The sequence below is a fragment of the Sus scrofa genome, chromosome 13, assembly GCF_054392235.1.
Source record: "Sus scrofa isolate SSC_HxYL_T2T_F1_AM1 chromosome 13, Sscrofa_HxYL_maternal_Yorkshire_Landrace_v2.0, whole genome shotgun sequence".
NCBI classification, from domain to species: domain Eukaryota; kingdom Metazoa; phylum Chordata; class Mammalia; order Artiodactyla; family Suidae; genus Sus; species Sus scrofa.
In genome coordinates this window covers 79,872,174-79,894,464 of record NC_139395.1, presented here as the reverse complement: position 1 = coordinate 79,894,464, position 22,291 = coordinate 79,872,174, and the positions used below count along the sequence as shown (strand labels likewise).

Sequence of the window (22,291 nt, the reverse complement as noted above, 5' to 3'; positions counted from 1 at the left end):
CAAACCTTTTCAACACTCCTCTGTGTTTGAAAATTTCACTCTAAGGTGCTTGAAAAGACAGGTAAAAAGTGCTGAAATGGCCATGAGAGATCATTTCATGGATGATGAATTTGAGACCAGAGAGGTCAATCAGGGTGAGAGGCAGGAACAGATTAGAGGCTGCCTGCGCTTTGTCTGTGGTTTATGCGTGATTCCCTCCACCATGTTACCCCCAGGACCCTTGGGTTCATGGCCAGGTGTCAGTGAGGCTCTGAAAATCTGAAAAGTGTCTTGGAACCTGAATTTTATGAGACTTAAATGGGTGCTGTGTGAACAAAAAACGTCAAATAGGATTGGGGGGGGCAGTTCCCTTCATGGCTCAGCAATTAACAAACCCTACTAGGATCTATGAGGATACAGGTTTGATCCCTGGCCTCCATCAGTGGGTTAAGGATCCAGCGTTGCCATAAGCTGTGGTGTAGGTCACAGACGCGGCTTGGATCTGGCATTGCTGTGGCTGTGTTGTAGGCCAGCAGCTGTAGCTCTGACTCGACCACTAGCCTGGGAACCTCCATATGTCATGGGTGTAGCCCTAAAAAAGAAAAAAAAAAAAAAAAAAAAAACAAACAAAAAAATAGGATCAGGGAATTTTGGCCTAAACAGTTTTCTTTACTGCAGGACTTGTCAGAGCCTTTAACATACTAAGGTCTATTGAAGCTCTCTGAGAGAAATATTTAGCATTTTCCCAACAAATTTAGGCACAAAAGCCACCCACTCCCCTTTTCCTGAGGACTAAGTTATGGATAATACACTTAGGAAAAACACCCCTAAAGAATGTAAGGTTTTTTTTTTTTTTTCTGGTGGGGGTAGGTGGTCAAGAGGACATGACCTTTCCATTGCTTTTTATTTCCATGGTGAGTCCACACATACATAGATTGGACCTTATGCCCTCATCACATCCCTTTTGGGGCTGAGGGTGTAATGTGCCAAGAGGCAATGCCAGGGTCTCAGTGTCTGAGCCAAAGGGAAGGTTTGAACGCAGGCCCTGCCCTGGTGGTGCCCAGAGAGTGTTATCTGCCCCTTCCAGCCCAGGAGCCATTTCCTTCTGTGGGTGACCACTGGCTGGCCCAGGGGCAACACAAGTCAGGGGGAAATAATCTCCCAAGGAACATGGCAGGAGCAGATACCAGCCAACAAGAATCCCAAGAAAAACCAAAGTGGTTCTTGCATTTGGCTGAGAGATGAGCCAGCCAGCCTGTTCCTCCTGCTGCTTGGGCAGCAGTATATAATTTTGGAGCTGGTCAGTATGCTCACCCTCCTTACGGATACACACACAATATGCAGCATTCCCCAGATGCAGCCAAAACCCTTTATTGGAGCCACCCTCCTAAGGCCAACAGTCCCTGGGTGGGTGCGTCCTGGATGGGAACTGAGTGCTGGTTTATGCTGTTACAGTACAAGTGAATGCAAATATTTGTGGTAGCTGCCTCTTAGCAAATCATCTTCCCTGGTGCCCAACGGGGGCCTTGTGGCGGGGCAGGGGACAGAGGGAAGGCCGCGGCACTCGTGGTCGGGCTGTCTTTCCTCTCTGGCTTCCCTATACTGTGAGCCCCCATCTGGGGGAAGCAGCAGTCTTGGGGGAAGGAGAGCGGGCTTGCCGGCAGCCCCTTGGAGCAGTACCGGGGAGGGCAGCTTGGCCTGGTTCCCCTGCCCTCGCCATCCCCCCCCTTCACCCACCCGGCCTTACACTTCTTTCCGCAGCATCACCTTGATGTTGCTGCAGACCTGACCCAGGGCGGCAAAGACTGGGTTGCAGAAGGTGCGGATGCAGAGTGAGTAGATATGGCTGATGCACTGGATCTCGATCAGGTAGCTCTTGATGCATGGCACCACCGCCCAGATGTGGCAGAAGGAGATGCAGGCGAACAGGAAGCCCCAGAGCAGGGCCAGCGGCACGCCCAGCAGCGTGGACAGCAGGCGGTAGCACCAATACTTGGACACGGTGAAGGTGGTGTAGCTCACCTTCCACACGCCGTCGAAGCTGTAGGTGCCCACTGGCTCCGCAATCACATCCTCGAAGTCCACCTGAGGGGGCAGTAGGGGGAGTCCTCACGTCAAGGCATCCACCTGCTTCTCAAGCTTTTGTGTGCGAGCTCAGAACCCCCTGGAGGGCCTGGTAAACCAGATGGCTGGGCCCCACCCCTGGGGGATCCTAACCTGTAAAGTCCAGGCATGCAGAAGTTCCCCAGCCAGGGATCAAACCCATGCTGCAGCAGTGACAATGTCAGATCCATGCCAGATCCTTTTTTTTTTTTTTTTTTTTTTTTTTTTGGCCACAGCATGCAGTGGCATGACGTAGGATCTCAATTCCTAGACCAGGGATTGACCCTGGGCCTCAGTGGTGAAAGTGCTGAGTCCTAACCACTAGACCACCAAGGAACTCCTTTCCTTCTTCCCTCCCCTCCCTCCCTTTCCTCCCTGTGGCATATGGAAGTTCCCAGGCTAGGGATCGAATCAGAGCTACAGCTGCTGGTCTATGCCACAGCCACAGCAACGTGGGATCTGAGCTGCATCTTTGACCCATGCCACAGCTTGTGGCAATGGTGGATCCTTAACCCACTGAGCAGGACCCAGGATCGAATCCGCATCATCATGGATAGATTCTTAACCTACCGAACCACAACAGGAACTCAAAATGCGAGACCCTCAATGGCTGGGGAATTCCAGGAGACTCTGCATTTCTGACGAGCTCCCAGGTGAAGCTGATGCTGCCCTAGAGCCCTGAGGCACAAGTCTTATCTCTTATGGGTGAATAAGAAGCCCTGAAGAGCTGAGTGACTTGCTGAGAACAACTGTAAGTTAGAGGCAGGCCAGGAACCTTGCCTCAAGTTCTATTATTTTATGGTCTTAGGGAATGGGACCATCAGTCATCCCCAAAAGATTTCCTTGTGCCTGTTGATATGATGGAGAACAGGCAAAGATTCCTGCCTTCCCAGGGCTTGTGGCAGGCAGTGACACCCCAGTGACAGTGCTCAGGTAAGGGAAGGACAGGGTCTGCGTGCACCCACAGAGTGACATTTAACTCCACCTGGGGGTAAGGCTTCCTGGAGGAGGAGACACCTAGTTATGGTGGTGGCTGAAGGGGTGTGTGTATGTGTGTGTGTAGGGGGTGGGGTCTGAGGCTGGAAAACAGTGTTTGGGGCACCAAGCGCCACCACATAGAGAGATAGACAGGGTGTGCTCTTGGGAGATGCAGGTGCTTCTGGAAGGCTGGGTGCTGGCCTAGAGTGGCCAGAGCGAGGCTGGAGAGGCCAAGCGGCACAGACTGTGTGATGAGGAACCTCTGAAGGTTTTTGCAGTGGAAATGGCTCATCTGCATCTGAGCTTTTTTAATTGAAGTGTAACATTATATTCAAGTGTATAACATAATGGTTTGATATCTGTATATTTTGGAAAATAATCACCACACGAAGTATAGTTATCATCCATCACCACACATTTACATATTTGTGTCTGTGTGTGAGATGAGAACTTTGAAGATTTACTCTCTTAGCCACTTTCGCATATGTGATAACAGTATTAATAACTGTAATCACCATGCCATCGTTACATTCCAGTTATACCTAGAGGTTTGTACCTTTTGACCCCCTTCACCCATTTCACCACTGCTCTCCCTGTTTTTGGCAACCACCAGCCTGTTCTCCCCATCTCTGATCTGAGTTTTGAGTGGCTCATCCTCATGGCCGTGGTTGGGGTGGTCAGTGGTGTGGGAGTGAGGCTGTATTTGGGGGGGGTGAGTTGGGAGCTGGATCCTGGTGTGATAGAGGGAGTTAGAGGGGGAGTGCATAGGTCTGAGAACTATTTTAGATCTGGCACGTGGTGATGTGAGGGCCCCGTGGTCCTGGCTGGCAGAGGTATCTGGCATCTGTGTGCAGCACCTGGGGAGGACACAGGTGTTGCCTCCCCGCCCTGGTCCCGCAGTGACCTCAACTTCCCTCTCCTGCTGCCCACCCACCCCTCCTTTGCAATGGGAAGGAACCGGGCTCTCAGAGAATCCTGCTCACACATCCCACTGAAATGGTGACTGAGGCCTCATTTGGGATGTGGGCAAAAATACAAAAACGATTGCTTAGAATTCCCACTGTGGCACAGCGGGTTAAGGATCCACTGTTGCTGCAACTTTGCGTAGATCGCAGCTGAGGCTCAGATTCGATCCTTGGATCTGGAACTTCCGTATGCCATTGGTCAAGGCACTTAACTAGCCTTCTGTGAGTCCCTGCTGTGTGTTCTCATATGTGATGTCATGTAGCCTTACTAAGCCTTGTCTATAAAATGGGGGCAGTGACCCTTTTACAGTGTTCCTGAGCCATTTAATAGAAATTGCTTGAATGAATGCACAAAGTGGACTAATTTGGGGGGCGAAGTTGTCTATGGGGGTTCATAGGGCAGAGCTCAAACTTCAACATTCCAGGCAGACCCTTTTCCCACTTTTGGGGGAAGGGGAATTCTCTCCTCTATCTAAAATTATTATTAAAATTACTTTTCTTTATAAAATGACATGCAGAAAAATTACGGGAATAGAAAAACTGACAAAAACATCTCCCATTTGTATTTCTATAGTCCTAAAATAATTGCTTTGGTGCTTTTCTGTCCAGTATAACTCTTTTGGGGAGGGAGTGGACATGCCCATGTTTTTTTGTTTGTTTTGGTCTTTTTAGGGCTGCACCCACAAAATATGGAGGTTCCAAGGCTAGGGGTTGAATCAGAGCTACAGCTGTCAGTCTACGCCACAGCCACAGCAACACGGGATCCGAGCCACATCTGTGACCCGCACCACAGCTCACAGCAACACCAGATGCTTAACCCACTGAACAAGGCCAGGGAGCGGACCCACGTCCTCATGGATACTGGTTGGTTTGTTAACTGAGCCATGATGGGAACTCTTGGACATGACCATGTTGAGTCCTGTTTTTCCCAAGTGGCTGGATTCTCCTGTGCCAGGCCTCAGGTCCCTGGGTCCCCCTGGAAACAGCTGAGGATTCAGCCCTACCCTGGGTGTGGTATGTTGCTGGGGAGCAAAATTCACAGGGTGAGATTTCAGGCTGCAGGTGACATGGAAAAGCCGACCTGGGGAGTCACAGGGCCTTCCAGGATCCTCCCATAAACTCAGCCTCCAGTGCCCTCTGCAGAGGCTCAGCGGAGGTCACCTAACCTCTCATATGGCCACCCTGGGTGGGAGGGAAGGGCTGGAAGGGAGAATATGAAGATGGCTCATCTCCTCTGATGGCACTCCTTCCTAGACAGCTTCTAGGAGGTGGCAGCTGGCTGGGGATTTGGGGGACTGTGGGGTTTGGAGGCTCACTGAGATGCAGGAGTGATGCGCTGGGTGTTTGGAAGAGAAGGCCAGGGTTGGTTGGGGAGCACCCCTTGGCTTGGGAGACTGGATGGAAAGGGCTGGCATCGTCTAATCTGGTTTATATGGGCAGAAATCCAGAGTTACCATTTCTTGGGGGTGTGATCACTTCCAACAAGCTAGGGAGAATGGGCCCAGGGACAGTTCCACCCTTGAGCTGGGTACACACACCATGATGACGGAGGTTCAGTCTAACCCCCCAGGCCTGGATCCTGCTGATCGTGGTGTTTTGACCTCTGTGGCCTGCTCCTCCTCCATCACCACCATACTCCACCTGTGCCTGATGCCTCCCAGCACCAGGCTGGTCTCTGCAGGCAGGTGTGGTCCCAGCAACTTTGGCAGCAGAGGGAGGCCTTTGGGCAGAGACGGGTTTCTTGCCTTTGTCCACAGGCTCTCCCTCCTTCCTTCTCTCTCTCAGGCAGCACCTGTGACCTCTCCTACCCTCCCTGTGACTGTGCCTTAGGGCAGGGCCTCGCTAGTCACAGATGAGCCTGCTCTAACTCCTCACCACACAGGGGGGCAGGCGGGTGCATCCAGGCATCCTGACGCTGCTCTCAGCTCTTAACGTGGCCCCAGCCATGGCCAGACACCGAGGTAGATTCTGGCTGTCAGGGAGGGTGACTCTCCCCTCTCTAGTCTGGTTCTTGTCAGCTGGACAGACCTGCCCCCAGGCAGGGCCCTGGCCCTTCTTTGCAGCTACCCACTCTGCTCCAAGCAGAGAGCGATTTCCCCACCCCTCTGCAGCCCAGCCTGCTTTGCTCATGTAATTCCTCCATTTGACACATTTGTTTATTTATGTCCAGCCTCTAAGAGGCGACAGAGCAGAAAGGAACCCTTGACAGAAGTCACCCTGCTGAGGTTTGAGTCCAGCTCTGTCTCTGTCTCTTCCTGGCTCTTGGATCTTCGGCAAGTGCCTTAGCTTTTTCATGCCTCATTTTCCTAGATTGGTCTTACTAAGTTTATCAGAGGATTGAGTAAGTTAAGACAGGTAACTATTAAGAGCATTGCCTGGGACAGAATACCTGGTCACTAACTGTTAGTGGCTGGTGGCTGTAACAGCTGCTTTCTTCAATAGGAGGCTAGGGTCCCAAAGGTGGGTTTATATACAGCCATGCAGGTGCTGATCTGATGAGTGACTGCCAGACAACCTCTTCGAATTTCATTTCTTAATTTGTCAGCTGGGTTTGCTACTTTCTAACCACCTTATTATCAAGAATTATGAAGAATTTCTCTTTCATTCATCCATCTCTCACTATCCATCTGTCTATCCATCCATATGCATTTATCCATCCATATCCGTCTACCCATTTATCTATTTATTATCCTATCCATCTATCCATTCATCTATCCATCCATCCATATCCGTCTACCCATTCATACCTGTCCATCCATTTATCCAGACAAATGTTTATTCAGCACCCAATTTGTGCTAGGCACACCATCTCTTTGGCAATGCTTAATGCAATATCTGGCATATGGTAGGTGCCCAGTGACAGTAATCATTGGTTCAACTGCTGTGAAGTTCTTATGAAAATGTAGCTCAGAAAATCTGTTGACATCCCAGACTGTAAGGACAACAATTCTTCAGCCTACCTAGTCCTAAGTATGTGTGCACTTGTCCTCAGCCTGTGCCTGTAAGAAGGATGGGGTCCTCCTTTCCCTCCTTTTCTGCTTAAGATAATAAGTCTACCCTCAAGGATCGCTTAGTGATGTCTTTTAATTATCTTTTTTTTGGGGGGGGGCAGAAGCCATTGGTGCTGACATTTTGAATTATTTCCAGTAGTTGCCTTGAGCACTGTGTACAGGGCACCTGCTCCATTGTCTGTGAATCTGAAAATGTGCTCTCAGCGGGCCGTGTTGTCCTGGCAGGAGGCAGCCGTTGCCCCTAGTGGGACTGAGTGTTGAGACAGCTCTGGTCACCACACTAGTTTGGGGAGATATTTATAAGACCCAGCTCAGGCGGCTTTAGGCAGACATGCCAGTGTATCAGAAGCACACAGTGATTTCATTTCTTAATTTGTTTCCGGAAGTGGAGGGGAGATGGCTTTTTCTGGGAGGGTAGGGCGGGTGGCGGCTGAGCTGTGGGCTACTTGGTGTGTGCCTGGAGAAGGGGCCGGGAGTGGGAGAGGGAGAAAGTGGCTGCTCATTCACTTGGTGTCCCCTTCTCTGGCATATTTATTTTTGGAGCAGCAGGGGAGCCAGCTGATTAATCGGAACCAGCCAGCATAACTCCTGCCTCCTCCAAAAGGGCGGGGAAGGTGCAGCCAGCAGGGCCAGGAGCTGCTGGAAGATGTGGGGAAGGCCAATGGCCACACTCTGTCAAAAATACCTCCCCCAGATTCCTGTGTGACTCAGTCCTTGGGTATCCCAGGCCCTGGACACTTCAGATAGGCTCTCTGTGGGTGGGGGAAATGGCTGACATCTGGGTCCTATCTCCACTTGGCTGCTGAATTACTGTGTGACTTGGGACAAGGTGCTTTCCCTCTCTGGCCTTCTGTTTTTTGTTTGTTTGCTTCAACTCTGCTGAGAAGATTGGCCAATGAGCCCTAGTAACACAGAGTTTTGGAGTCAGAAGATCCAAAGGACTGACTTGGTTTCCTTGGGTCTTAATTTTCTTTTCTTTCCTTTTTCCTTTTTTGGTGGCCATGCCCATGGCATGTGGAAATTCCCTGGCCAGGGATTGAACCCACACCACAGCAGTGACCTGAGCCGCTGCAATGACACCACGAGATCCTTAACCCACAGTGCCAAATGAAACTGTCGTCTTAATTATTACCCATTCTTAGTTAATAGCCTTGTTCTTGGCTATTACCTTGCCACTTAAAGGGTGGTCCATAGTCAGTGCCCCCTTCTAGCAAGGTAAGTGCAGAAGCTGAGAGTAGGCATGTAGAAATAGTCAAAGTGATTTGAGCCAGTAATTTTATGTCTCTTGATTCTAATAATAATAGGAATTGGAGCTTGTATTGTTGATGACCGGTTTTGACTTCATTTCTCTGGTAGTTAATTTTTATTGACTTTTGCAAACTGTCGATGTACAGCAGATTGGAATAATAATAATAAAAGTGGCCCTTCACCCAGAGAGCTTGAGAAGCACTGGCCTGTGAAGTAGGAAGCTAAAATGAGGTGATGGCTGCAGAACAGCTAAAAAATGGCAAAGCTTTGCTTCATGTATTATAATTGGTAATGACAATAGTGGAATTCTATACAATCTGGGATACCATGCCCACAGTTCAGTCCTTGTCTGTGTCAGCTTCTGGCCTTGTGTCTCATAGCCAGTATTTCACCTGGCATGTCAGAGACAGGCAGGGGTGGAGCCCATGTTGGCCTGACATCAAAGCCTGAATTTCCTCTGTTGTCTCAAGGACCAGGGGCATCCACAGGACTAGGTACCCCCGCGGGGACAAGAATGCAGCATAGGCTGGTTTCCAGGGCAGGAGGAGGGGACCACGGATTAGCAGGAGCTTGGAGTCCTGAGCTTCCTATGGGAGGACCTGGGGCACCTGCTGAGGGCTCAGGGGGACTTGGGTTCATGTAAAGATGCTGTGATGAGACTGAGATAACAGAGGATATCAGTAGGGAGAGAAGGGACCCTGCCCCCATCAGGTCTCAGTGAGCTCTGCTCTTGCCCATTCTCCCCGACCTCCTCCGCCTGCCCTGACCCCTCAGTCTCTACCTTCAGGAAGCTGGTGCAGTAGCCTGGAGAGCAGTAGAAATGGCCCAGAGTTGAATTCTGTGCACCAGCTTCCAGGCGATGGTTAGCTAGTCTCCAAAAATGACCCCCAATGAATCATGACTCTCAGCGCTTACGTCTGCCCATAGTCTCATCCCATATCACGTCTGGACTTGCCCTGTGCCTCACTTTCACCACTGGAATGCTGAAGAAGGGGTGCTGCAGCAGCTGCACAAGAGGCCGCCCGTGAGACCAGTGGAGCTGCCCAGCTGAGTCTAGTCATCCCCCAAACTGAGAGAGCCTCGGATGTGTGTTGCTTTGAGCCATCAAGTTTTAGGATGCTTTGTCACACAGCAGTAGATAACTGATGCTGTGTGTCTTTAGGGAAAACAAGTGATAACACTGGACTCCAGGTTTATCTTCTGTAGGACATGGGGCACTTGTTTGCTTTTGAAAGTACAAAGCATTGAGAACTATGTCTAGATACTCATGTTGCAGCAGAAGAAAGGGTGGGGGAAAAAACTGTAATTGCAATGTATACATGTAAGGATAACCTGACCCCCTTGCTGTACAGTGGGAAAATAAAAAAAAAAAAAAAAAAAAAGAAAGAAAGTACAAAGCATTCACAAGCCCTGATGTATAAAATTTTCTGGGGGCAGGGCCCATAAATCTAAGAAAGAGGACCACTTTTTAAAACACTGTAGACTAGTTGATACCCAGGAGTCCCCATGGCACTAAGTTATAAAATACTGTAGTGTGAGCTAGTCCAGTGTAGCCCTTCTTAGAGATACTTGCCAGGGGCAAGATGTTTCCAAAAGGAAGAAATTGCCAATGTGGAATGCCTGGGAGGTCATGACCTTTCCTAATTCAGCTTCAATCTGCCCCTTTTGCCTTCTCTCCCACAAATTCCCTTTCAGATGAACCTGGTCCCATTGTTCTCCTGCAGACAAAGTAGCAAAGAGGTTTCATTTGTGTGCCAGCTCCACCTAGCTGATGGCCCACAGCTTTCTGGAGAAGTGCTGTTATCCATTAGTAATGTCTGCCATGCACAAAGGCAGGGGAGTGGCAAAACCCATTATATTTTGCTCCCTCTTCTTGGAAAGCTGGATGCCCCTTTCTCCCATTTTACAATTTTCTCCTTATTGATGCACTGTGGATTCCACCTTCCCCATGAAGCTGGGTCCTGATTTTCTCAGATGAAAGTAATGTCTTCCTCCCTTAACCTCCATTGATCCTTCAGCTGGTGCTGATTTATGGCATTTAGCACCTCGGTCCTGTGCATTCCCAGTAATGTTGTCTCATCTTCTCTGTTGGGTTGGACTCTTCTCAAGAGGAAGCACCAGGTTAGTTTCATCTTTCCACATGGGGTATCCAGATGGACCCACAATGGGTGCAGAGTTTGGAGAACTGAGGGTGGAGGAAGCACTGGGTCCTCTCGGTGTTTATTAGACTCAGCTGATAGGCACAGGGTGTTGTTTGTGTGTTTTTCTGAAGGAGGAGGGCATGTAGCTGCAGATATGAATTGGAGGTGGGTAGGATGGGATCTGCTGGGCTGAAGTCAGGTCTGTCGCCTGGCCTTGTTTGAAGGGCGGGCTCTGGTGCCTGGGGAAGAGTGGCTGAGCCAGAAGCTGAAGGACCTGCGTGACAGCGGGCTCAGGTGACCCTGCTTTAGGGCCTGGCTGCCTCAGTGTGAGTTGAGGAGGGTGAGGGGTGTTTGATGACTTCGTAACGTGGGTCTGAAGGGAATGGTGTCCTCTCTGGACAGCTGAAGTGCCAAGGGGCATTGGCCTCCTTGCCCTCCTGCACAGCCTGGCACAGTGCTTATGCACAGTGGGTCTCACTTGCTCATCCCTGTCTCCTCTGAGACAGCACAGTGCCTGGCACATAGTAGATGCTCAGTAATGAGATGGATGTTCCACAAATGGCGGTGGTGGTGGGTTTTGAAGGGAATGGGGCAAGCCTCCTCTCTGCCCAGCCCCTGAGCTTGGAGACTACAATGGAGTCTCTTAGGTCCTGCAGGGCTTTCCCTCTGCCTTTGGTGCTCATCTTCCAGCCTGGGTCCAAGGGCAGCACCAGCCTTTGCTCACAGAAGTTTGGGGAAGTTTTGACTCTGGAAATCCAAAGGGGAGCATCTTGCCTCTGCCGAGGGTCAAGTCCAGGGACCTGCTGGATGTGTCTTCTACTCTTCACCCTTGGCTTTTCTATGTGAAACCTCAGCTGGTGGTGGTGAAGGGGACAGGGTCTCCCTCTTCTTCCCCCAGCCTCTGTCCACACCAGGAACTCAGGCCCAGAGAGGGAAAGGAATTTGCCCAGAGTCACACAGCAAGTTAATGTCAGGGCTGGGACCAGACTTGGGTATCTGCAGCCCATCTTATTCCAGCATCTTATGGTTTCATCCTAGCCAACGTGGTGCCTGTTAGCACAGGTGACTCCACCCCAGTAGATGCCTTTCCAGCCCTCACCTCAGCCTCCACTTCGTTTCTCTTTCTCTCCGTCTCTCTTCCTCACTCCCTTGTCCTCCCCCTTCCCTCCTCCTCATCCTTTCCCCAGTTGATGAAATGTGACCAGGTGATGTTCAGACAGGCCTCCCACGACCCCTCCCTTCTAGCCATGCTCTTCCCCCCTTTCTTCCTTTCTTTATTCTTTCACAGCCTGTTACACCAACTTGGAAGTCTCCTTGATCCCATCTGTGGTATTTTTCTGGCTCTGCTTTGTAATCCCTTTCCTCTATTTCTAAATGCTATCATCTCTCACTCATTAAAAATGAAGGGAAAAAGTCACATAAGCTCCCCAACCAGGGATTGTCTAGTAGATACACCAAATAACCATCTCTTCTCAACAAGAACATCTGTGGACCTTTTGCTTAGCCGTGTGACATGCTTTTCTGGGGCTCAGGGCCTCCAGGAGAGAGCAGCCCCCAGCCGCATCCGTGTGGCCACCCTCATCCCTCCCTTGGATTATAGTCTGGGCCTGGAGCCTGGAGCTGGCTCAGTAGGACCTGAGAGCCTCTCTCCACTTGTCACCTGCTTCAGGAATCCTTCAGAAACCACATTCTTCCTTGGAATCCCCTTCTCCCCGCCAGCAACCTGCTAGGGACCACCCGAGGGGAACCTGGGTGTAAACGCTGCCCGTGGCTTAGTCCTCGTGTCCTGCAAACCCCTCCAGGCTCCTCATTAGCTCACAATTTACACACCCTTACTGTGTGCTGGGGACTCTGTTAGGCACTTTCAAACACCTTATCTCATGTAATCCTCACAGTCTATTTCTACTGCACAGCACTGCTCTGAAATCCATTTACTGGGTGGAGTAAAATTAAGTTCATTTTGCAGGGGGACTAAGGCACAGAAAACCTAGATGACTTGTCCTGTGTCATTGTTTTTAGGTAGTAGAGTCTGGATTTGAAACCAGATCGGTTTGTGTCAAGTCCAGGACTAAGTCCATCTAGATCACAAGGCGCAAACCACAGTGAATGTTATTTTACATCTTTGCACTGCTTTTTAGTTTGCAAAATTCATTTCCTCATTTTCCCTATTGCAGCACTTTTCAAGTTGCTTTGTGATTACCCTATGTCCACCACAAATGACATTTGTAAATACAGTAATAGCATAATATGAACTGTTACAGAGAAATGCCCTGAATGAAGTGGGGACACAGAGGAAGAAGGAGCTCCTGATTGCCTGGAGGAGTTGGGGAAGGCTTCCTGGAGGAGGTGATGTTTGAATTGGGTCTTGAAGGCTGAGTGGGGCATTCACCGTGTGGATGACAGGAGGCAGGTGTTCCTGGCAAAAACACAGGCATGTGTTCTAGTTGGTGTGTTGGCTCCCGGTGTGGGGGCTGGAGGTGGAAGAGGAAGCATGGGCCAGATTGTTTGGGGATTTGAAAGCCATGGAGAGAAGGTAGGCTTGTCCAGCATGGGAGGTATCCCACTGAAGGTGACCACGCAGGAGCTGGGCTTTAGAACAAGCCCCTAACTGTGCTATCTAATACAGTGGCCTTGAGCATCTAGCACTTGACCTGTGGTTTGTGCAACTGAAGGATTCTAAATCTTGTCTAATTTTAATTACAGTGTAACAATTGATAATTAATTCTGTGATGGGGAAACTTGTAAGAATGTTTGCAACAGTTTGGGCATGTGAATCACTTTTCATCTGTTCATGTTATGAAATCTAAATACAGAACAAGGATTTCTGATAAAAACTTTGGAGTCTGAGCCAAAATGCACCTCTGTTCTCAAATACACACTGGATGTTGGAGAAGGACTGTGCAGTGGTTCATTGGTAATTGTTTTGCAGTGATTACATGTTGAAATGATGCTATGATGCCATTTTTTTTTTTTTTTTTTTAAGGGCAGCACCTACGGTGCATAGAAGTTTCCAGGCTTGGGATTGAATTGGAGCTGCAGCTGCCAGCCTACGCCAGAGCCAGAGCCACAGCAATTCCAGATCTGAGCAGCATCTGCAATCTACGCCGCAGCTTATGGCAACACTGGGTCGTTAAACCACTGAGCAAGGCCAGGGATTGAACCCACATCCTCATGGACGGACACTGGTGGGATTCTTAACCTACTGAGCCACAATGGGGACTCTGGAATGATACTGTTTTGGAGAGAGCAACTTAAATGAAAAATATTGTGAACACTAATTTCACCTGTTTTTTCCTTTTTAAAGTTGTGGCTGCTAGAAAATTTTAAAATGACATAGGGTGATTGTATAATGGGTCACATTATATTTCTACTGGACAGAGCTGGTCTGTGATTCCGATGTATTCAGAGGATCCTGGAGGCCCCAGCACCTGCCCTTTTAAAGGCCCTTCCAGTGACTTTGATGCTGGTGGTTGGGCACCTGGCTCCCAGGAATTCTGCTGTAGTGAGAGCTCCATGGCTCCTGGGTAGAGGGTGGACCGAGGGTGTGGGCCTGGGGGCGGCCAGGCTGCCTGTGGCATTTGGGCGAGGAAAGAGGCCTGACTCAGGCATGGCTCTGGGGAGAGTCCCTGAAGGTGGGGTAACCCTCATCTGAGACTCCCTTTCAGGAGCCCTGGCACCCTTTGAGGGGCCTCTGCCCTGGCCTGGCTGCCGTACCTGGGGTCAGGTGGGAGCAGGCAGGAGCACTGGACACAGCCCCCCGGCCTGGGGCAGTGGATTCTGGCAATGTCATGGGGGCTGGGGGCCTCCCATGAGGGGCCAGCAGCCCTGCTGGAAGCCACCCTCTGGAGATTAACCCCGCGCCCACTGCGGAGACCGCAGAATGCCCCTGGCACAGAAGGGAGTCCAGCTTGGCCACCTCATCTGTCCCCAGCCGAGGGCCAGAGCAAATGGGAAGAGCCTCAGGAGTTGTGAGGAGCTTCCTTTGTGACTTGCCTCTCCTGCCTGGATGGGTGGTCAGGTATATGCAGCTGATTCTTTGCTCTTGTTAACCCTAAAAGTTCTTTGGGGGTATCAGCTGGATTTGCAGGGGGCATTTGGAGAAGGGAGAAGAACAGGTCTCTTTTCAGGGAAGCCAATTGTGCTGGAGCAGAGCCCACCCCCAGCCAGCACCCAACCCAACACCTTCGGGGCGGGTGGTGCGGGCTAGGCCCGCGAGCCTACCTTCACTATGTCCTCGTTAATGTTCTTGGGGTCCCGGTTCACCAGGTCGATCTCCTTGAAGTGAATGTCCTTGACGATCTGGGCCTCCAGGTCTGTGCGCTCCTCGGCCATCATTGTGGAGCTGGGTGGCCAGTGGGAGGAGATGGGAGCCGTGTGGCCGGCGGGGCTGAAGAGACCTGGGGCAGGGACACCAGTTCAGTGTCCCCAGATTTGTGCCCCTGGCGGCTAAATAGGCCCCACCCAGCGTGCCGGCTGACAGCTGTCCCACATAACTTCAGCCCGCCTCTGGCTGAAGCCTCCGGTGGCAGGCCTCCAAGCTAAAATTAAGACTGCAGCCCTGCTGGAAGGCCCAGCACTCCTTAAAGGGGGCTGCCGTGGGTGCCAGGCCTCACACACAAGCTGAGGACCTGGCAGCTCCCGCCTGCTGCTCTGGGACTCTGGGATTTGTGTTTAGGGAATCTGGGAGTGAGGGGTCTGAGTCCCCAGCTCTGCCTCTTGCTGGCTGTGTGAGCTCGGGGACCCTCCCCCCCAGGGCCACCATATGCCCACATGTAAAATGGGACCATGTTAATAACCATGGGGACTCTGCCTACCCCCGAGGAGAGGAGGAGATGAGCTTGTGAGGGGAAGGCTTCAGAACAGAAGGGCAGTAGTCTGCATCTATTAACCTCAAGCTTCCAGTCCATCCCACTCCCTCCCACTCCCCTTTGGCAATCACAAGTCTGCTCCATGATTTTCTCTTCTGTGGAAAGTTTTGCTTGTGCCGCATATTAGATTCCAGATATAAGTGATATCATATGGTACGTCTTTCTCTTTCTGACTTACTTCACTTAGTATGAGAATCTCTAGTTCCATCTAGGTTGCTGCCTGCTGTGTAGCACTGGGAACTACATCTAGTCACTTATGATGGAGCATGATAATGTGAGAAAAAAGAATGTATACGTGTATGTGTGACTGGGTCACCATGCTGTACAGTAGAAAATTGACAACACTATAAACCAGCTATAATGGAAAAAATAAAAATCATTGTATATATAAAAAAGAACAGAAGGGATTCTCGTTGGAGCAGATGGTACCTGCTCTGCTGTTTGGTGGCCTGAAGCAGGGCTGAGGTTTCCCACTTTGAGGATTTCTCCCAGAGGGGGGCTGATGGACTCTGGTGTGAGGGTGGGGCTGGGGGCAAAAAGGTCAGGGTACCTCTGATGGGGTCGTCCGCCCTCCTCTGCCTTTGGATGTCACATGGAGGGGACATGGAGTCCATGTTCCTGCCGCCCTTCACCCTGTCCCCAGGGTCGGCTTAGGGTCAGCTTCCAGGATATCCATGGGCCCCAGTCACAGTGCAGGTGTCAGTGGGGAGCACCTCTCTTAGGGACCTGCTCAGTTTCCCTGCGTCCCTTTCCAGCCCAGCTATCACTGAGGCCCCCACATCACAAAGGGCGAAGACTCTGAGTCCCCGGTGGTAGGGTCTGTGCCTCCATTCATCACCACTGACTCATCTGCTCTGGGTTGGCTAATGGCTAGGGATAAACAGACCAGTCAGGCTCTGCTCCTCCCTGCCTGGGGGAGCCCACAGCCTAGGGGGACAGACTGATCAGAAAATAATTAATTGTGATATTGAGTGGCAAGGGCTACAGATCAGAGATATCTTGCAAAGAACTTGCCTTAGATTTCCATAGGAAACTGGTTTATTCTGAGGGGATCAGGGAAGGCTTCCTGGAAGAGGTTGCTTAGAGTAAGGTGTTAAAAGACAGGCAGGCATTCGCCACATAGAACATTTCAGGAAGAAAGGCTGCTGGTATCAGAGGCCTGGTGTGAACTATAGTGCTGACAAGTGTGCAGTGGCTCAAGCACATGTTGTCTCGGAGGTGAAGCAGGGGACAGGCTTGGCTTGGGCCTGGGTGGGAAGGATCCCAAATGTCATCCTAAAGAGTATAGACTGACTCTAGAGTTGCTGAAAAGCCATTGAAGACTTCAAAGCTGCAGAGGGAGTTTATCAGATTTGCATATGAGGAAGATCACTGGTGCCTGGTGCTGGGTGAGCTTTGAAGCAGGAAGACTAGTCCAAAAGTTAAAGAGCTCAGGAGTTCCTGTTGTGGCTCAACAGTAACGAACCTGACCAGTATCCATGAGGATGCAGATTCGATCCCTGGCCCTGCTCGTGGTTAAGGATCCAGTGTTGCTGTGAGCTGTGGTATAGGTCACAGATGTGGCTTGGGTCTGGCATTGCTGTGGTGTAGGCCAGAGGTGCAGCTCTAATTTGACACCTCGCCAGGGAACTTTATATACCACAGGTGCACCCTAAAAAAGACAAGAAAAAAAAAGTTAAACAGCTCATATAACTCAATATCAAAAAAGCAAACAGCCCAATTAAAAATGGGCGGAGGACCTGAATAGACGTTTTTTTCCAAAGAGGACCTGTAGATGGCCAATAGGTGCATGAAAAAATGCTCACCATCCCTAATCATCAGGGGAAACTCAAGTCAAAACCACAATGAGTATCACCCCACACCTGTCAGAATGGCCATCATAAAAAAAAAAGACAAATAACAAATGTTGGTGAGGTTGTGGAGGAAATGGAACCCTCATACACTATTGATGGGAATGTAAATTGGTGCAGCCACTGTGGAAAACAGTACGGAGGTTCCTTAAAAAACTAAAAATAGTACTACCATATGACTCAGCAGTTCCACTTCTGGGTATATATCTGAAAAAACAAAAGCACTATTTCAAAAAGATACACACACCCTAATGTTCACAGCAGCATTATTTACAATAGCCACAACCTAAGTGTTCATCAACAGATGAATGAATAAAGAAGATGTGGATAGACTACTACTCCAACATAAAAAAAGTTTGGCCATTTGTAACAACATGGATGGACTTGGAGGGTTTTATGCTAAGTGAAATAAGTCAGACAAAGACAAATAATATATGATATCACTTATATGTGGAATCTACAAAATACAACAAATTATTGAATATAACAAAGAAGAGTCAGACTTATAGAGGGAACAACCTAGTGGTTGCCACTGGGGAGAAGAAAGGAAGAGGGGCGTTATTGGGATAAGAGACTAAGAGGTACAAACTGTTGTGTATAAAATAAACTACAGTGATATACTGTACAACACAAGGGATATAGCCAATATTTTATAATAACTTTAAATGCAGTATAACCTTTAAAATTTGTGAATCACTGTACTGTACAACTTCTATAATATTGTACATCAGATATACCTTAATTTAAAAGAAAGCTGGAGGCAATAAGGGCTCTATCAGTAACTGTTCTTGGCTACTACTAATAAATATGCAAAGTAATAGTGGCTTCCCAAAGATAGGGACATTTTTTTTCTTTCTCTCATATAACACAAATAGGTAGTTCAGAACCACTCTGGTGGCTCCCTGATGTCATCAGGCACCAGATCTCTTTCTGTTCTGCTGGTCTCCCAGCTACCTCATAGGCGCAAGATGGCTGCTGCTCTTCTAGCCATCATATCTGAGTCTAGACAAGAAGAAAGAGGAAGGGGCAGGGCAGAAAAAGGTATCTCCTGTCTGAGCAAGCCCCATTAGAAAGCTTTCCTGGAAGTTCTACTTGTTAACTTGTTTGTTTCTCATTAGCCACCTTCCTTGGCAAAGGAAGCTAGGAAGTGTAGATATTTAACTGAGCACAATGTCAGCTCCTACACAGTATCACGAGGGAAAGCTGTTGGCAGCTAGAAAACTCTGTCTTTAAATCTTTTAGGATTTTTTTTTCATCCCCATTCCTGGACCTTGAGGTCCTATGGATATGTATACCTTCACCTGCAAGGGAATTGGGAAAAAGACCATTGCTGTTTGTATTCACGTGGGATGTGGCAGGAATCTGGGTCTGAGCTTGAGCTTTGTACAAGCGGGCCCATGTACCCATCCATGGGGAGGATATTACCTAAGAACATCCTGAGAGATGGAGCTTTTGAGACAGCCCTGGGGTGGTGCTCCAGACGCTATGACGTAAAGGAGGGAGAATGGCTTTCCGAGGCCTGCCTTATGCCTGGGATTTTATGGAGGACTCTGTGTTCTTATTTTAAAGTCATTTTCTTGGGTTATTGTTTGGTTTTCTAAGGGAGTGAGAGAAAAAGATCTTTGAAAATGGGACGTGCAGGAAGACATAAAGTTGTGAGTGTGAAAAGGGGAGATAATAGGAAAGATGCAGGACTCACCGGGAATTTGTTGTGCAATGATCCGAAGACTCAATTAACTGTCAGATTTAGAGCTCCCACTAGCCAGCAAGATTTATCCCTTATGTGCAAGTTTCCAGGATAGGTAAGGCTGGGATGAATAGCAGAAAAGGAAACTTTTTTTTTTCTTAGAATTTTTATTTTTTAAAATTTTTATTTATTTATTTTTGTCTTTTTGTCTTTTTAAGCCTGCACCCGCTGCATATGGAGGTTCCCAGGCTAGGGGTCGGATCAGAGCTACAGCTGCTGGCCTATGCCATAGCCACAGCAACGCAGGATCCTTAACCCACTGAGCAAGGCTAGGGATCGAACCTGCAACCTCGTGGTTATTAGTTGGGTGAACCACTGAGCCATGACGGGAACTCTGGAAGTTTTAGATCTAGGCAGAGGGCTTCTATTTTCTGGCTACTCTTTGGTGTTTGGAACCTGCTTTTAGAAGACAAATCACAGCATACAAGAGCTGGAAGAGACCCAGTTTCTGCATTTTACAGATGAAGAAACTGAGGGACCAAAGACTCTTGGTTGGAGGAGGGGAGAGCTTGGGATGTGGAGACAGAAGAACCAGGAGTAACTGGCCAGGTGCCATCAGTAGGTCCCTCCCTTCTCAGCTTCAGTTTACTCATCTACATAAGGAGGTTAAGAATACAATCTCTTCTTAACAGCATTTTGGTACCTGGTTCTTTTAAGAGATTTTGGAGATTTTTGGAATTGTTTCCAAAAAGGGCAGTGTGATCTAACTCTGCACTGGTCATACTACACTTGGAGCCTTGTTTGGGGTCTTGGGAAGCTAGTCTATATCTAGAGAGGGTGAGTAAGATGGCACAAGATCTTGAAACATGTCTTAATTAGAAATAGAACAAATTTGGATTGGAGAAGAGTAGTCTCAACAGGGAGAAACAGAAAAATTTTATTCAAATCCCTGAAGGGTTAAGGTATAAGATTCATTCTGGGTAGTCCCAAGGACTAGTGAGTCAGTGGCAGATTTTTCTTTAACCCAGTGCCTGGCTTATTGTAGGCCCTCTTGATAGTGATAGCTGGTAGGGTTTACTCTTAAGGGAGAACTGACTCTCAGTTTCCCAAACGTGTGAGATACTGCTCCAGAAAGAGCTGAGCTTCCTGAGGTCAGATTTGTTAGGACAGAGAGTGAAAGGGAGTCAAGGATTGGAAAAATAGAGAGATGGGCAAACTTTGGGGCTGGAAAGTAAACATTTTAGTCAGGATTTGCTATAGAATTTATATCACTAATGATGATGCCAAGAAAGCTCAGCCTCCTGATCTCAGCGGGAATTCTTTCAGCTTTTCACCATTGAGAAGGATGTTAGCTCTGGGTTTGTCATATATGGCCTTTATTATGTTGAGGAAGTTTCCCTCTATGCCTACTTTCTGAAGTTTTTTTTTTTTTAATCAGAAATGGGTGTTGAATTTTGTCAAAGGCTTTTTTTGCATCTATTGAGAAGATCATATGGATTTTATTCTTCAGTTTATTAATGTGGTGTATCATACTGTTTGATTTGTGGATGTTGAAGAACCCTTGCATCCCTGGGATAAATCCCACTTGATCAAGGGTGTTCACTATCACCACCACTACTATTCAGCATAGTTTTGGAAGTCCTACTCACAGCAATCAGAGAGGTAAAAGAAATAAAAGCAATCCAAATTGGAAAGGAAAAAGTAAAACTATCACTATTTCCAGATGACATGATACTGTACCTAGAAAATCCTAAAGACTCTGTTAAAAAAAAATGTTAGAGCTCATCAATGAATTTGGCAAAGTCACAGGATACACAATTAATACACAGAAATCGACTGCATTTCTATATACTAACAATGAAAGATCAGAAAGAGAAATTAGGGAAGCAATCCCGTGTACCATTGCATCCAAAAGAATAAAATACCCAGGAGTAAACCTACCTAAAGAGGACAAAAGACCTGTACTCTGAAAACTATAAGACACTGATGAAAGAAATCAAAGATGACACAAATAGATGGAAAGACATACCATGCTCTTGGATTGGAAGAGTCAATACTATCAAGATGACTATACTATCCAAGACAATCTACAGATTCAATGCAATCCCTATCAAATTACCAAGGACATCATTCACAGAACCCAAACAAAATATCTTAAAGTTTGTTTGGAAGCACAAAAGACCCAGAAGAGCCAAAGACATCCTGAAAAAGAAAAATGGAGCTGGAGGAATCAGGCTCCCGGACTTCAAACTACACTACAAAGCAACAATCATCAAAACCATATGGAACTGGCACAAAGACAGAAATATGGATCAGTGGAACAGGATAGAAAGCCCAGAATTCAACCCATGCACCCACAGCCAACTCATCTATGACAAAGGAGGCAAGAATATGCAATGGAGAAATGACAGCCCCTTCAATAAATGGTGCTGGGAAAACTGGACAGCCACATGGAAAAGAATGAAATTAGAGCACTCCCTAACACCATACACAAAAATAAACTCAAAATGGATTAAAGACCTAGTAAGACCAGACACTATAAATCTCTTAGAGGAAAACACAGGCCAAACACTCTTCAACGTAAACAACAGCAACATCTTCTCAGATCACCTCTTACAGTAATGAGAGTAAAAACAAAAATAAACAAATGGATCCTAATAAAACTTAAAAGATTCTGCACAGCAAAGGAAGCCCTAAACAAAACACAAAGACAACTCACAGAATGGGAGAAAATCTTTGCAAATTAATCTCCAAAATTTATAAACACCTCCTACCACTCAATACCAAAAAAAAAAAAAAAAAAAAAGAAAAAACCCCATCAAAAAAACGGGCAGAAGATCTAAACAGACGTTTCTCCAAAGAAGACATACAGATGGCCAAAAAATACATGAAAAGTTGTTCAACATCACTCATTATTAGAGCAATGCAAATCAAAACCACTATGAGGTAGCACCTTACACCAGCAAGAATGGCCATCATCAAATAAATGCTGGAGAGGGTGTGGAAAAAAAGGAACCCTAGTACACTGTTTGTGGGATTGTAAGTTGGTGCAACCACTGTGGAAAGCAGTATGAAGATACCTCAGAAACTAAAAATAGAACTACCATTTGATCCAGCAATCCCACTCCTCAGCATCTATCCAGAGAAAACCATGACTCACAATGACACATATTCTCCAATGTTCATTGCAGCACTATTTGAAATAGCCAAAACAGGGAAACAATCTAAATGTCCATCGACAGAGGAGTGGATCAAGAAGATGTGGTACATATACACAATGGACTATTACTCAGATGTTAAAAGGAACGAAATACTGGCATTTTTTAGCAACATGGATGGACCTAGAAATTGTAATGCTAAGTGAAGTCAGCCATACAATGAGACACCAACATCAAATGCTGTCACTGACATGTGGAATCTGATAAAAGGACAGACTGAACTTCTTTGCAGAACAGATGCTG

At 47.9% G+C, this 22,291-nt stretch overlaps 1 protein-coding gene across 1 annotated transcript; it reads right to left on the bottom strand.

Moving 5' to 3' along the window:
* Positions 1 to 1,722: 1,722 nt before the first annotated feature.
* On the bottom strand, positions 1,723 to 14,760 carry CAV3 (caveolin 3). Its single transcript, NM_001037149.1, has 2 exons — positions 14,647 to 14,760; positions 1,723 to 2,064 (listed from the first exon to the last, which is right to left on the bottom strand). Exons 1-2 carry the CDS (start codon positions 14,758 to 14,760, stop codon positions 1,723 to 1,725), a joined length of 456 nt encoding a protein of 151 aa, NP_001032226.1.
* Between the last annotated feature and the right edge of the window lie 7,531 nt (positions 14,761 to 22,291).

Excerpts from the sequence above, each read along its gene's own strand:
- CAV3 (NM_001037149.1), bottom strand. The coding sequence starts at position 14,760 with ATGATGGCCGAGGAGCGCACAGACCTGGAGGCCCAGATCGTCAAGGAC. Across the intron at positions 2,065-14,646 it reads TTAACGAGGACATAGTGAAG|GTGGACTTCGAGGATGTGAT; the intron begins GTAGGCTCGCGG and ends CTGCCCCCTCAG.